Genomic DNA, 15,009 nt, shown 5'->3' on the forward strand with positions numbered 1-15,009 from the left:
ACCATTTCGGGAAAACGTCTTCTCTTTTGGTGAATATCGATCGATCGACACCTTCGGTGACCTGACCCGTCGACATATAAGCTCGGCATTACTTTGGGGATGGTTTGAGGGAACTCATCGATAGCCACCGACAGAGGGAGGTACCTCTCATTAATAACCGGTGACTCGGCGTTTATATAAATAATCCTACGCGGTCGCGCAGGCACTCACCTGCGATTCGGTCGATCGCTCACTATCCTGACGTGAAAGAAGCTTCTCCCCCCATCGGTTGTACGACCGATTCATCCACCGCCTTCGTCGTGCTCTTTCGCTCGCTCGCGTGTCTATTCTCTCTTTTTTTGTCCGTGCCTCATTTTCCCCTTCGGATCGCCACCGTCTCCTTCCTCTCTTCCTCTTGCGGATTCTTCAATCGGAATTCCGAAAGGCACTAGAGCAGGGCGCTCCTCTAGTCACTGCCGAGTTTATGAATGCCTGCCTGCGACGTCCGGTCATTTATTTTGGCAGCTATGCTCTATACCCAGAAATGCTCGCACTAATGCTCCAACTAATGCTCCAGTATCCGAGACGTGCGTACTCGCATCTATGTATATCGTACTCGTTCTTATGTCGTGAGTTCTTGAAATTAATTAAAAATTGATTATCTACATTTTTCAATATGATAAAATTCTTCCTTATTATTCTACCAATATTTTTCCAAGTTCTTGCTTAATTTCGGTCTTTTTTCCCCTTCTCTGTATATTTTCTGTACGATTTAAAAGCTAGTAAGAGAGAGAAATAGCTTCATATATTTTTTATTACTTGGATTTCGAATGCATTGGATTATCGAAAAAAAAAAACTAACGCAAGTTGCAAGACCGGAACGTGAAACGTCACGGAATTCCGAAAGTGCGAGAAGAGACATTAAAACTATTTTCCGTGGCATGATACGTCTTCGCATAACGGCGTAATAAAAGTTTCCATTCTTGCAAATGGGTAAACTTTATTCGCGAGACTTTGTCGCGAGTGGAACGACGGCCCCTTTCTGCTCCTCTGCTTTGGTATATTGTCCCCGTTTGGTCCATCCGCGCGTACATACTTCGGGGGTGACGCAATTATTACTTGTCCGCTTTTACGACGCAAGCGACGCTGACCGGCGAACGAGGAGAGGAACTTGAAATACAGAGAGCCACGAAAGTTTGAAAGAATTGTGGCAGTGGAATTGGACATACAATTTTTTTTTTAAACTTCCTGAATTTTGACCTTCTGTGTAAAGCTGTTTCCACGAAATTTTGCATTCTTATTAAATTAACAATTATGTAGTTATATATATAATAAAGAAATAAATTTGTAGGCTGTTATACTTATATTGTTATACTTATACGGATATATGCGGATGCTATTATTTGTCATTTTTAATCCACTGCAAATTTTGTGTACATTGACGCGAATATATATTATGAATCTCCAGAGATGTATTCCGTATACGCAAACGTTGTTTGTTAAATATTCGATTTACATTGCCAACAGAGCAATGTGTTTATCTTGTCTACTGCTTGTCTTGAAAACTATGTGTCTTTGTACCTATATGATTTCGCATTCGGTTTCATTCACGCGGTTCTTTCGGAGGGGGTGCGCGGGTCGATCGTATCGTAAAATATTTAACGAGGCAGTTCGGCGAGACGTCTTTGTAAACGGTATGAATATCGCAATAAAATATATACGTATACGCTTATATATCGGTATAGTGGCGAATGTAAATTCAACGAGTTTCCGTCCCTCGTCGTCGGCTCGTTTCTTGCCTTCTCCCTGCCTTGATTTCGCTCGTTGCGGTTGCCTGCGAAACTCCATAAAAGATATGATCGAGGTATAACGCGGATAATTTCTCTTAACGCCCGACATAATGTTTAATTTCAGTTCCCGCACCGTCTTTTCGCACCCAGTGCGCACTCCTTTCCTTTTCCTCGCCTATTCTTCTCGCGATTACTTACATACATATGGAACATCTCGACGCGATCATTACTTTTATACGCATTTCTCTTTACTGTTTTAGATGAATGGCGACTTGTTGCGACACATCGGCTGAAGATGCGCGTCATACGAACGGTGAGTCTTATGACTTGGATTCTCTTCCTATTTCTCGTTTCTCTCACAATTTTCGTATAGTTTTCATTTAAGGAGCAATTCTATAGTGATACAATAGACAACAGTCTCTGTGTCGACATTATACATGATATATTGTAAAATAATCTACTGAATAATGATAATCCATTAAAATTTTCATTTTTGTTACATATAGATATAACATATGGGTCATTCTACGTGAAAACGGATAATTGTCTATATTGAAAGTCTATATTAATACTTATATTTTGAGCCTAGAAAATAATAAATTAAAAATTCTTCTGGACATGGGGTGTCCGTTTTCACGTGGAATGACCCATATACAATTAATAGGCAATAATATAATATAAGAGGGTAAATTAATTTTGAATTGGATTTATTTGTGCTTTTTCACATGCGTTGCACCGTTCGTTTTATATGCATGGAAATAGAAATCTGTATGCATGGATGATCTCGCTTGCTCATATCTTTCTTTCATTCGCGAATATTGTACGTGTAGGAGTGCGTGACAATACCTCTTGGGGGGCGAACTGTCAAAGAGACTAAATGAAGGATCAATTGAGGAAAGCAGCTGTGAATTCCGAAAAACTTAATATGTGATTCTAAATCCCACATGTCGTGAATTGATTTTTTAATTTCAAAATAATTAAAATTATTAAGAAAATTAAATGAAAGCGCGACTTGATCAAGTTATTTTATATTTGGATATTTATTGTATTGTGATCGAAATTCAGATTTTATTTGAATTTTAGTTTGAACATTTAATAATTGTGGGAGAGGAAAAGTAAGAAATAATCCTATTTTAACGCATTTGTCTCTTTCTTCTCTGATGATCTTCGAAATCTTCCTCGTCTACTACGTTAATCCGCGATGTATGAAGAGGAAGCAAGTTGAGGAGGTAAAAAGAGGTTGGGTGGCGGGCGGGGGGGTCGGCAGGAAGTCAGCAGAGGGTGGGAGGTTGGTCGGGGCATACTCCGAGGGTAGAAGAGCATCCCTCTTGATGGCGTCACCTCGAGGGCTCAATTAGCGCTAGCACGAGTGTCATTTCGTCGCGGTTTCCGCGTACTGACTGCCGTTGACTGGCGTTTTCTGCCAGTGGTTTCGTTTCTTCCGCGTAGACAGTTATATATGTATATAGCGTGCGTGATGAGGTGGCTGTACATCCCGGCGAGTTGCCCCTGCAGACTCCTTGTACCGATCTCCCTCGTCCCTCGCTTCCCCGCCCCCACGGGGGATCTTCTTCCTCTTTTATCCGCTGTGCTCCGCCTCCCGGCCCTACCGGGAGCGCATTATCCAATTTTCTAGCAGATATTTCGTGATATAATAATTGGACATTCAGCGCGAAGCGCCATCCTTCCCGTCTCTCGCTCGTCGGCTTTCAGGACGAAGGACGGTTGAATTATATTCTTCGGGGAGGATAGCGCGAGAGATCTCCCCGAGAAGGAGGGAAGGGCAAACCGCAACGATATCCCGCGAAGGGGGCGGGCTATCAATAGAAACATTTTCCATCGGTGCGGAATGGCGTTGGATAGTGTGTGTTTTATCTCGCCGTCTCCGTCTTTTTCCGTTACTTCTCGCGCGTGGAGCGCGTCTCTACCGTCTTGTTCTCTTTCATTCGCGTTCTGCTCGGCTCCACGGTTATTTCTATAACGACACTTTATGCAACGTTAATTATTGTCGGCGTAATGAGCTCGAGGAAGTCTTCCAAGATGCAGCCTGGTCGTCATTTCTCCCTCTCGCTTCTTTTTCGCTACTATCCGCCGTCGTTGTCGTTTCTCTTTTCCACTAGTTAGTGGCGCCGGAGTGTCAAAGGGCTCCGCTCTCGTCATTCTCGGGACGGATACCTCGCGAATCTCCGCATTACCGCACACTTCCACGGAGCTGATCTCGTTAAGGGACTCGTTCGCTCACGCCCCGCCCGTTCGCGCCTTGTTAGCGTGTCTCGCGAAGTTCATTTCTATTTTTCCTTTCGGGAATTGGTTCTAGATTGCTGAGGATATGATTTGAGAGATAATAATGTTTTTCGTCATGATGATTCGCCATTTATGTGATTGATACATATAATCTTAGAATTATGGAACTATATTAGCACACCGAACGATGTAACTCTCAATTGAATTTTCCGTTGAATCTTTTATTTATTTATATGTAAACATTTCGGAACCTCGTCTGCGAAATACGACAGTTTTAGTTGACATAAATTACGATAAATTACTGTACATTTAATTAAATTATTAATTATTTTATTAAATTTTTATTAAAATTCGCTACATCTCAAAGTTTGCAAAAGCACGAAATAATTCGAGACGGTGAGTTTACCTTTGTTTCACCGCACCCGGAGATAAACGCGAAAAGCCTGTAAAAACAGGGCGATGTAGTCGAAAGAGGGACCGCACAATACCATCGTTAGGGCCTAGCGCAGGCCGATGACAACTCTTTCCCGGTATACCGTGTATCGAGTGTCATTCAATTGCGCATCCCAATTAAATAACCGGCAAAAGGGCGACATAGCGTCGTGAAGCGTCTCGACGCCCCCTAATTGCAAGTCTGAAGGAGGTTAAAGCATTCACGGAGGAAAATGAGAGAGATGACGATGTACAACAACTAGTTTGATTTCACGAAGGGCTGTTTCGCAAGCAACAACTGGTTACTTGGTCAGCACTTCAAAAATGCTTTTTTTCAATTATTAAATTTAATTTTTTCTTTTAATGAATTTAATGTTATTTAAGATTTAAACCAAAAGAATTAAATTTGGCTAAAACAATACACGGAAAGAACGATTTTGCTGGAAGACCAAAAAAAAATCTGAAAATAATTTTTGTTAGGTCATCATCAAAATAATTTTGTTCGAAAGTCTGATTGCTAAAATATCAAAACTTTTTATAGCAATGCTTATTATTCTTGAGTTTTCGACAAAATATTTTGATGATGACCTAACGAAAATTATTTTCAGATTTTTTTTTGGTCTTTCAGCAAAATCGTTCTTTCCGTGTATATCAGTTTACATGAAAGATAAATTTGCTTAACTGAAAGAAAGTTCGACTCTTAATTGTTACTTCAATTATTGAATTCTTTATAAAAAATAATAAGACACAATTACGACGCGCGTAAAAAAGTAACGGAACATTTGCATATATTTTCATATTTTTTCAGGCACGTTTGTATGCGTTTCGATGTTTCCCTCCGTGCTCTCATCGATATGTTTCGAGATCAGTTGAGCTTTCCTCTCGAGTATAATCTCGACAGTGCGAACTTTTAACGGTAGGATTACTGTGTGCGCGTAAAGAATGAAATCGCGATTCACGGGGGTGGCAAGACGCGCGCGTTCTACCGTCGCTTCCGACCGTTTCGGGGGAGGGAGAAAAAAAAATATTCGCCGGTTTCAGTGAAAACGGCAACCGGGTTAGGTCTTTCAGGTCTGCTCGTGATTAGCGGCACGCCTGCGCACGTCTGTTCGCGGAGATGCTGCAGGGTGTCTCTTGTGCGCTATTAAAAGGTAATGTAATTAGCACAGGCAAACGAACTAATTACCAGAATACGAACGGCAAGCGAGACGCACAAAAGGACTCCCCTTGCCGCTCCCCTGCTTCCTCAACCCCTTTGGATTCATCTGTGCCTCCTCTTTTCTTCGTTACTCGTTTATTTCTCGTTGTAGACGCATCCGTTCCGTGTCGACCACATGACGACGATGACGTGCGTCATCTACGATACTCAGTTAACGACTGACTAATACGGGCACTATTTCTGAGAAATGTTAATTAAGGACTGCTCCGTCTGCTGTCGAAAAAAGGAGCGAGATAGTCGCAAATGCGAATTTTCTAGGATAGAATTTATAGTTTAGTAATATATAGATACAAAATTATTTTATAAATACATGTGCAGGAAGAGATACGTAAATCTACTCAATTTTCTATTATAAATAATTTTGAGCAACCAAATGAAAAAAATATTCCGTCCGTCTGGAATATTTTTTCCTTAACCATTCTAGGCGCTTATTCTCTGTCTATAATGAATACTTTTCGGAGAACGTTTAATATTAAAGTCATCTTTCGGGAAAGGATTAAGGTGTCGCGCATTGTAGCTCACCGTTTCTGGACGATCGTCACAGCGAGGTCGGCTGCGTGCAAAATGGAAACGTCGTAATTAGTATGCGCGTCCGCGTATTATGCACGCAACGGCACTCACTGCGCACAACTATATTCTGCAGTCGTGGCAGTTCACGGCGGCGGCGGCGGCGACGACGGGCGGGAAGCGCGAGGAGACGTCGCGACGCGCTGGGAACGCGGTGTTGCGATTCACACTTACGTTCGCCGAGTCCTTCTAGCCGGAAACGTCGACGAGGCGTGCTACGTACACGCGGTTAGACAAACGCGTCCCTTAACGCGAGGCGCGCGTACGAGCACGCGGGGGGAAGTACGAGTACCAAGGGCCCGTGCTGCTCTTGTGCGTGCTCGCGTGCTTGCTCGCGCGCGATGTCATCCCGGGTGTCGCGGTGCGTGGCCGTGTGTCACGCATCGTGAAATACGACGCATCACGCGCGACATGTCCCGCGACGTGAAAATGTTCGTTGCACCCTTCGCGCTTGCACTTTCACGCGAGGGCGCGCACATGGGCGGAGAATGAACCAGTCGACTTTACGTGTCCGAATTAACTTTTTTGCTCTCCTCGTCTCGATGATAATAATAAGTTACTTTCTGTGATCATGAATGACAATAACGAAGGTATATTGTTATGTGAAGCCATGTTTTCTGATTTCATTTTTTTTTATATCGCTATATTTATTTTTTTATTTTATTCGTTTATTTTTTATACATATGCTGCTATAAAGAGATTATTAAATAACACGTTTACGTATGATTGAATCTGCGCAACACGCCTCTGTATATCGTTCTGGAATTTATCCCAGACGTGTGAGGCGTGTCTACAAGCTTTTCCCTGTCGTTGATCCGCTTCTTCCGCTACCCTTTCGTATCTGCGAGAAGGGTCGCGCGAGGTCCGGCGTAAATTAATAAATGCTATAATTCACGCGTGAGTTTTCATACTTAATGAGAGAATGCCGCGTCATCATCCCGCGCCATGTGCGCGTCTTCGCAGGCATAGCCTCGGTTCGACTTGCGCGCGTACACGGGGGCCCGTACACGTAGAAGCGATAAAAATCGCTTTGTAACGCGACTCTATCTATCACGCGATTCCGTCGACCGACGTTCTCCGCATGACGAAAAATCTTGTTTTCGTAGCGAGGAAAATCGCAGCGTAAGCGGACGTCGATTTGTACCGTCGTCAATGCTCTTGCGCTTAATAGAACGCGTTTTTAAATAAAGAAAGTACTGTCGAAAATATAAGAGAAACACGATTAACAATTCTTAGTGGTGTTATTTCTGTTGCAGTGATCATCATATATATTTTGTAAATCTTTATTACCTCCAAGAATTTTTTATTTTCGAGAATTTTAAGGTTTTATAAAATCGATCAATATGTGTGTTATTTAAATCGTAAATATGTTCATCAACGTAAAATTTTTTTTGTTTTTTTATCTAAGCTCGCCGCGCAACCATTAGTTGTTTTTAATAATTGGGAGACGGAGATGGAATACAACGCGATGAAGATACGGGCTGCATAGCTATAACGACGCGACGAGAAAAGACTAGAAAAGGGAAGCGGCAGACGGACTCCATGAAGACAATGCTCCCAACGATACCTTCGGTCCTCTCGTTTGTTAATCGTTGGTTGCACCCTTTCAACCCCGGACTACGTTCCTTTCCCATGAAGCGTTTTCTCGCGCTTACGCCTTGCACTCGTCCATTAGCCTCGTCTTGTCGACGAGGACGTGTCTGCCGTATCGTCAACATCCTCATGTCCCCGATTTCGCCCTCAACTCTCCGCGTCATGTACATGTATGTGTCCCTGTGTGCCTGGAAAAGCTAGGATAACGAGCGTGGGTAAGCGTGAAGAGCAAGCGAGCGACAACTGGTGCCCTGTTTGGCATCTTTCGCGAGTACGGAAGCGTACGCGCGCGAAACCTCCATCCCGTGAGGCTCATCTTGTTTCCTGCGATTCTTCGACATGTCGATTTCACGCATGGTCGATCCACATTTATTCGCGGCGGGCTAATTACACATCGATGAAGGAGAAGCGTGAATTCTTTTATAATGGATAAACTTATCAAACGCTAAATACTAATAATAATTATGTTTATTTGTTACGGTACTTGATATAATAACGACTGTGATCCAGTAAACTGAAATTTGAGATTTAAGCATCATTCTTTGCTTACGATAAAATTTATCTCGTGATACGATTTAATATATTAATTTGTTGTATTTAGTTGTATTGCAGTTAGCCTTACGGAAATTTCGGCATTCTTTTTGTGCACATTGCTTCTCTCGATATTCCTCTTCGTCGCGCATTTTATTTCCGCTTCTTCAAGCTTTTTCGGCTCAGCATCCTATTCTTTGGCCAGCGACACTCGACTCGACTCGACTCAACTCAATCCGATTGGTAGCAAGGTGCTTTCTGGGACATTCGGCAGAGATGTTGGCAGACCGAGGGCGATTCGCAGGAAAGGAATGCGAGACGATAGAGGTCTATATGTTCGCGCCGGGCAAAGAGCAGGTCGTCGTAAATGCGAAATCGGTGTGTAGGTGTGTTTGTATATATGTGTTCACGTGAGTGTACGTGCGCGCGTATATACGGTCGCCTTGCTCGAGCCAAGCCCGAGGGGTTTACGAACACAATAGTTTGAAATATTCGAGCGCCCTGGCAAGAAGTTGCCCTCGCGCCGGTAATTAACGAGTTAAAGTTCGGCGTCGCGACGCTCTATCTCGCACTCTCGCTTCCTCTCATTTGTGTCTCGCATCGCGGCGTCCTCGTCGTCCGCTGTAAGACTCCCGGCACCCATTAGCCAAGTGCCACGCTACGGAGAACTCTCCTTTTGGCCGCCAAGAAAACCGTGCGTCACCCCTTTGGTCCCCTCGCCGCGTCCTGGAAAATTATATCGCTGTCCCTTGGCTGAGCTTTGGCAGTTGTTCGCGTTTGCTTTTATTTTTGCCATCGGACTGCTAATGTCTCTCGCATTTTTAAGGCCTATACTTGTTTATCATTTTATCTCACATAATATTTTGCGGCTAATTTGTTAGAGACATTTTCTCAATCCTGAAAAAGTTACTTTAAAATTAAGTGTTTCACTTTTGTATATGTATATTGAGTTATAAAATTATAAAATTATTGAGAGAGAGAGAGAGAGAGAGAGAGAGAGAGAGAGAAAGTGTGCATGTATTACGCAAAATATTTTTGCCTCTCGAAATTTTTTACGTTAATATTTCATAGGTAAGAATAAACGATAGATGATAATGGTGTCTACATGTGCAATATATGAACTGTTTGCTGCACGCAAATTACGTAGACATCGTGTAATCTGTGTAGATAACGCGCTCGTTGTGGAGCTGTAGCATCCCCTTTGTTTTCGAACTAAGGCTTTCGCTCAAACAGATTAGACTTAATTCAGAATTGCCTCTTGCACAAATTTAACTACGAAAATAATTACGTGTATAACTTAACGGGAAAAATATTTTATATTCTTGTTCTTTTTCGGGGAAGAAAGGAACTAGAGGAGAAACTTCTAATCTCTCGCGCACGGCGAGTTATGCTGGAAATATCACCTTATCGCAAAGACTACGGTGCTATATACGTATATAACCGACTCTCGAGATAAATCGACGAAGTTGGCCGGTATTAGACAAAGTAACTTACCAATGGGACACGGGTTTTGAACTAAGCGGGGAGGGGAAGGGGAGGGGAGGGGATGGAGAGTTGAGAGGATAGAACGGAGGGAATTCGAGTTGCCCGGCGACAGCTCGAGAGTCCCCTTGGAAACTGTTCCTCTGTGGCGCGGACATTCGTCGAGAATCCGGGAGAACTTACTCTCTCTTTCCCTGCAGATCAAATATGCTTTTAGGTATAACATTTTGAACGAGACACGACTTTATCGTCGCATTATTTCACAACGGAAACTGTCACGAAATGCTTTATAAATATTATAGAAGATACATGGAAAAATTAATTATAGAGTTTATTTATATATAAAAAAATATTCGATCGTAGAGAATTTAGTTGGGATAAAGAAGATCTCTAAAGTAGTAAGTATTTTATCATTACGGTTAAATTTTTAAAATTATTACGATGTAATTCTTTACGAAATTTATCTCTTGGAGCTATGGCGTATTTAAGCGATTCCCTTTTCATATGTATAGGGAGAAGGTCACGGACCAGCTTCCTAGCAGAAATAATGGCGTACCCGAACCTGGATTAAAACATCACACCTCCCCCCTCTCCTCGTCTTAAATGTATGTAGATCGCATACCCTCGCTGTATACACACGCGCGCGTCCACCAGAACTCAAGTATTTATGTATTCAAATCCCCATGCTCATCGAGTGGGACGTTTGTTGGCTTTTCTAATAGAACCGTTTATTCTTGCATTAGCATATGCACATACAACCCGGCATCGCATATGCGATATGCCGAGATTCGTCCAAGAGCGTGCGTACACACACGCGAATAGTATATCGATTATCGTCGTATCTCGCTTCCGTATTCCCCCTTTCGAGCTGCGTTTTACCCTCGCGATCGCTGGATTGAAACTGGTAGCAGCAGTAAGTTATAAGAAATTTTGATTGGTCGTTTGAATACAGTTGGTAATCTATAAAATTATAGCATAATTATTACTACATTGTTAAAATCTAAAGAAAGATAAAACAATGAATAGAAATGTTTTATTGCCATTGTTTTTATTACACCGGATACATGGCTCGTTATTATAAATTTCTACTGTTTCTTCAAGAAGGATAATATAACTGATATTATATCGTTCATCGTGTTTAATTAGCAATTATGAAAAATCAACCACCTCATTTTTTTCCTCGAACGAAGGCTATTCGTAGATATCAATCGTCCAGAAGAGTGCGAGCGGTCCTCCGCACTAGAGAGAAGAGAGGCTCGAGAGAGCGAGAGAAGTAGAGAGAAAGAGAGAGAGGGTGAAAGACAGAGAGAAAGGCGAGAGACACTCGGGTGGTAAACAAACTGTCTGAAACACTCCGGGACGCTCCATTCCATTCGAGAACCCTGCGAGCCCCGTAGGTCCTCTCGACGGGCATTATCTCGGTACATATTTAAGTGCATGACATGAAGACTGCTGCCCCCCTTTCCTATTCGCCCCCGTGGCCTCCACTGCCCCTTCGGCGCACTCCTCGCCCTTGCCGTCCTCCCTCTAGCTACCCTCGCCTATATCTTTTGCAAAAGCCACCCCCGCCACCGTCCGCTGTGATTCCGCTCCTAGAAGTCCTCGTTTCCCGGCCGCCAGCGCCGTCGTTGCTGCCGCTGCCGTCGCCAACGTCGCTGCTGCTGCTGCTGCTGCCGCCGCTGCTGTTGCTGCTGTTGCTGTCATATGCAGCTCTAGGGCGGGTCATCAGATACTACAGCTCGGATAGTAGTGAGTGCGAGCGAGGCATGCGCGCTGCACAATCACGTGCACGCGCACACCCACAGATGAAGCGACTTAATATATACGTCACCAGCTAGCCGCGTGTCGGAAGACGTAAGGAGAAGAGGGGCAGTGTGTCGGTATGTAGGACGATGCAGCGAGATGACAGACATGGTAGCCTCGCACGAGCAGCGAGTCGAGATTCCCGCTTCCTGTCGCAAATGATCGCGCAGTTGTTTATTCCGATGGTTTATCTGTCGTCACATCGCGTTCGTCCTCGTTTTACAGTTAGCGATATTGCGCTGCATCGCTCGTATGCATTTGTAATATATTTGGGATGCTACATTCATGATTACAAATAATGTTACTAATAATGATGGTTACAAAAGTTGTAATTATGTAAAATTATAGTTATATTTCTATGCTTTCTTTATCAAATTTTACTAGAGATGTTGGTTAAACGGTTTTCAGAAAACTTTCACTATTCTTTGATACATCGAGACGTTATCGTTATCGTCAGGCAAATTTGTACGAAATGCCGATCGAGATCAGCGATACGCGAGGGGGGCGGTCGGCTGTATATGCGACGATCGGGAAGGAACGAAAAGTACCGGCGCGAGTACGAGAGGGCGATAGAATTGGCGAGAGAGGGCTCAATACCGATTCAACGATTCCGGGTCGTTTAGCATTCCATCGACAATCCGGACCGTCGACTACCGACAGGAAAGTGAGAGTCTTTCCTCCCTCTCGCCTGCACGCCGCTCTCTTCTCACCCCCTTCTTCACCCTCTCGTCGCTATTATGCTCGTTCCTCGTCAGCTGACTGTTGATCGAGGCTCTATCGCTTTCCATCATTCGCGACCGCGTGGCTGGCGCTCCTCGTCTTTTTCTACGCCTCGTCGAGCGATCTCCTCCTCCTATCCGGATTCTAAGTCCCTCGTCCTCTCGTCGCGCCCCCGCCGTCGACATTGCGAGCATCGAGAGTGACGTCGAGGGCGCATTGTCCGGATCTTCGCGGAGACCGGAATATCCCGCAGCCACCTCCTCTGTCCCACCTCTTCTCCTTCACTTCCTCGGGAAATTCCCGAGATGACACCGATGAGAGAGAGTCTGTCGAACGTCGATACCAAACAAAGTTTCGGGTTCGCGCGATTTTCTTGTCTTCAGATCGATTCGGAATCTCTAATACGTTTCCAGATTCTCCATATCTATATATAAAGTCCCGAACTTCAGATTCTATAGATTCTCGAAACTCTCGAGCAATTTGAATATAGAATATTTAAGGCCCGCGTATTTGCCAAAATTTCAGCTGGAATTTTGAAATAAAATTTATAATAAATGAATCTTAAGAGTCAGTTTAATATTTTATATGGTATATAAAATATATACCACATAAAAAAATAATATTATATATTTATTATTATATTTATAATTACAATTTTATTGAAATACACAGATGAAGTTAATCTTGAGACGTAGCCTATTTTGTGTTTCTCATGATTTAAGAAATCGTTCAAGTCTTTAGAGAGAATGATATACATATGTATTGATTAATTTTTCAATCTTTTATCATAAGCATTTACTTTAGAGATAATGTGAGAAAAGAAAATTACGTTTATATTACACATTACATGTGACTTTTTTAATTGATGATTATGTATTATGAAATTACTTATTAAAGCAAGAATCGAAGTGACAGGGAATAGAAACGATTCTTTCACGACATTTGCAGATACTTATTCATTTCACGATACTCGGATTTGAGTATACGTGTCTCGTGCTTAGAAGAATTCTCTCTGGCTTGAGTATAATTCAGCTATTATTCTGGAAACGAGAGCTCGGAACAATATACGCGAATCGTCAAGTTGAATACCAATTATGAAAAGTTGATACGCAAAGCAAGATATATCGACGTTCATTGACAATTTGCGATAAGTGCAAACAACAGTATTTGGCGTATGTACATATCTCATAGTGTATTAAAAATTTTGCAATGTTAATTGAGATACGGTGTTCGTACTTTGTACATTGTTATACATATACAGTCACCTTGATTACGTTTATGCGGCGAAACTCGAGTCAACAGGCAGTAGGACGAGCCATTTCTCGTGTCGTCGCATTACCCTTCGACACGCGATCGCGACAAGTATCGCGAAAATATCAAACGCAATTATCATTCCCTACGAACGATTTAAGGTGTTGATATGCGCGATTAACGCTTTTAATTACTTGCAAGTGTATTCAAGTAGTAGTCACTTATCAAAGCAAATATTTTGCATAAATTATTTATTTGAAAGCAGTTAAAGTGAAGGAATTGGAATTATAAGTGATTAATTGTGATGAATAAGTATTGTCTTGTAATATATATTTTTAATAATTATATTTTTAATAATTTGGGGAATCGTTGCTTTTGGACAGTCGTATATTTTTCTTTGCGTATCGTGTAAATTCCTTGCCTACTTAAATATCATCTTATTTACTGTTTTTTTATGGCCAGTGCGGAAAGATATGTAGGTACTAATAATTGATTAAATCGAGTAATTTAAATAATAAATAGTCATGATATATTTTATTAAAATTCTTTGCCGTTCGAATGTTGCATTAATTCGCAAGCCGTCGTCGATATAACTTTATGCTTTTTTTTTATATTACTTTTCATGCGCAATGCGATAAAGTGTGCAGTGTGAGCGATTAACGTTGAAAGTGTCGTGCAAAATGTTGCGCGGTTATAATTAATCGTATTTTCGCGAGTGTTAAGTTCATATCAGACTACACATTAAAAATTCAGGATTGAATTGCGAATTGAAAGTTAGAATTTGATCAACTAGATAATTTTTTGAAATTCATTTTATTTCTATAAGTTAAATACTAATTTAATTAGTTACTTTGGAATCATCAATTTCCAATGCGTAGTCCAATGAGCTTTATGTAAGTGCCATATATGAAGAACCAGCTATTGAAAAACAAAAAAAGGAAGAGGAGGCATCGGGTGAGCAACCTTGAGTAATTTACTATTTGTTGTTTATTTACTATTATTATTATTTCTTTTTATTATTTAAGAAATTACTTATGGAAATCTCATAATAATTATTTTATTAAATATCTTTGAAAAAACTTTGAAACAACTTTGAAAAAATAAAAATTTATCGCACGCAATAAGAATGCTTTGAGATGTTAATTATTTTATTTAATTATTTTGGACGCTGCTAATTTGAATATTTTTGTATTTTACAGGCCAACACTGTTAACAACGTAGTTGTACCTGCTGCGCATCGTATCGGTGAGTGTCGAATTATATTTTATTTTGACGCACAATGGGTCTATCAAGATAATATCACGTATGTTAAATATACACATCTAAAATTAAAGAAATACATTTACGGCATAAAAGTATTATAAATATAACTTTTATTATTATTTGCATTTAAAAATA

The 15,009-nt window shown here is 41.6% G+C and overlaps 1 protein-coding gene across 1 annotated transcript in view; it reads left to right on the plus strand.

Moving 5' to 3' along the window:
* LOC105451755 overlaps positions 1-15,009 on the plus strand; it is a 161,633-nt gene that overhangs the window by 32,824 nt on the left and 113,800 nt on the right. The window contains exons 3-4 of the mRNA XM_011692411.1: positions 2,030-2,082; positions 14,811-14,856. Of these exons, the coding sequence (XP_011690713.1) occupies positions 2,030-2,082; positions 14,811-14,856 (99 nt within the window). The remainder of the gene's footprint in view (positions 1-2,029; positions 2,083-14,810; positions 14,857-15,009) is intronic.

This window comes from Wasmannia auropunctata, unplaced genomic scaffold (genome assembly GCF_000956235.1).
Source record: "Wasmannia auropunctata unplaced genomic scaffold, wasmannia.A_1.0 LD336046.1, whole genome shotgun sequence".
Classification (NCBI taxonomy): Eukaryota; Metazoa; Arthropoda; class Insecta; order Hymenoptera; family Formicidae; genus Wasmannia; species Wasmannia auropunctata.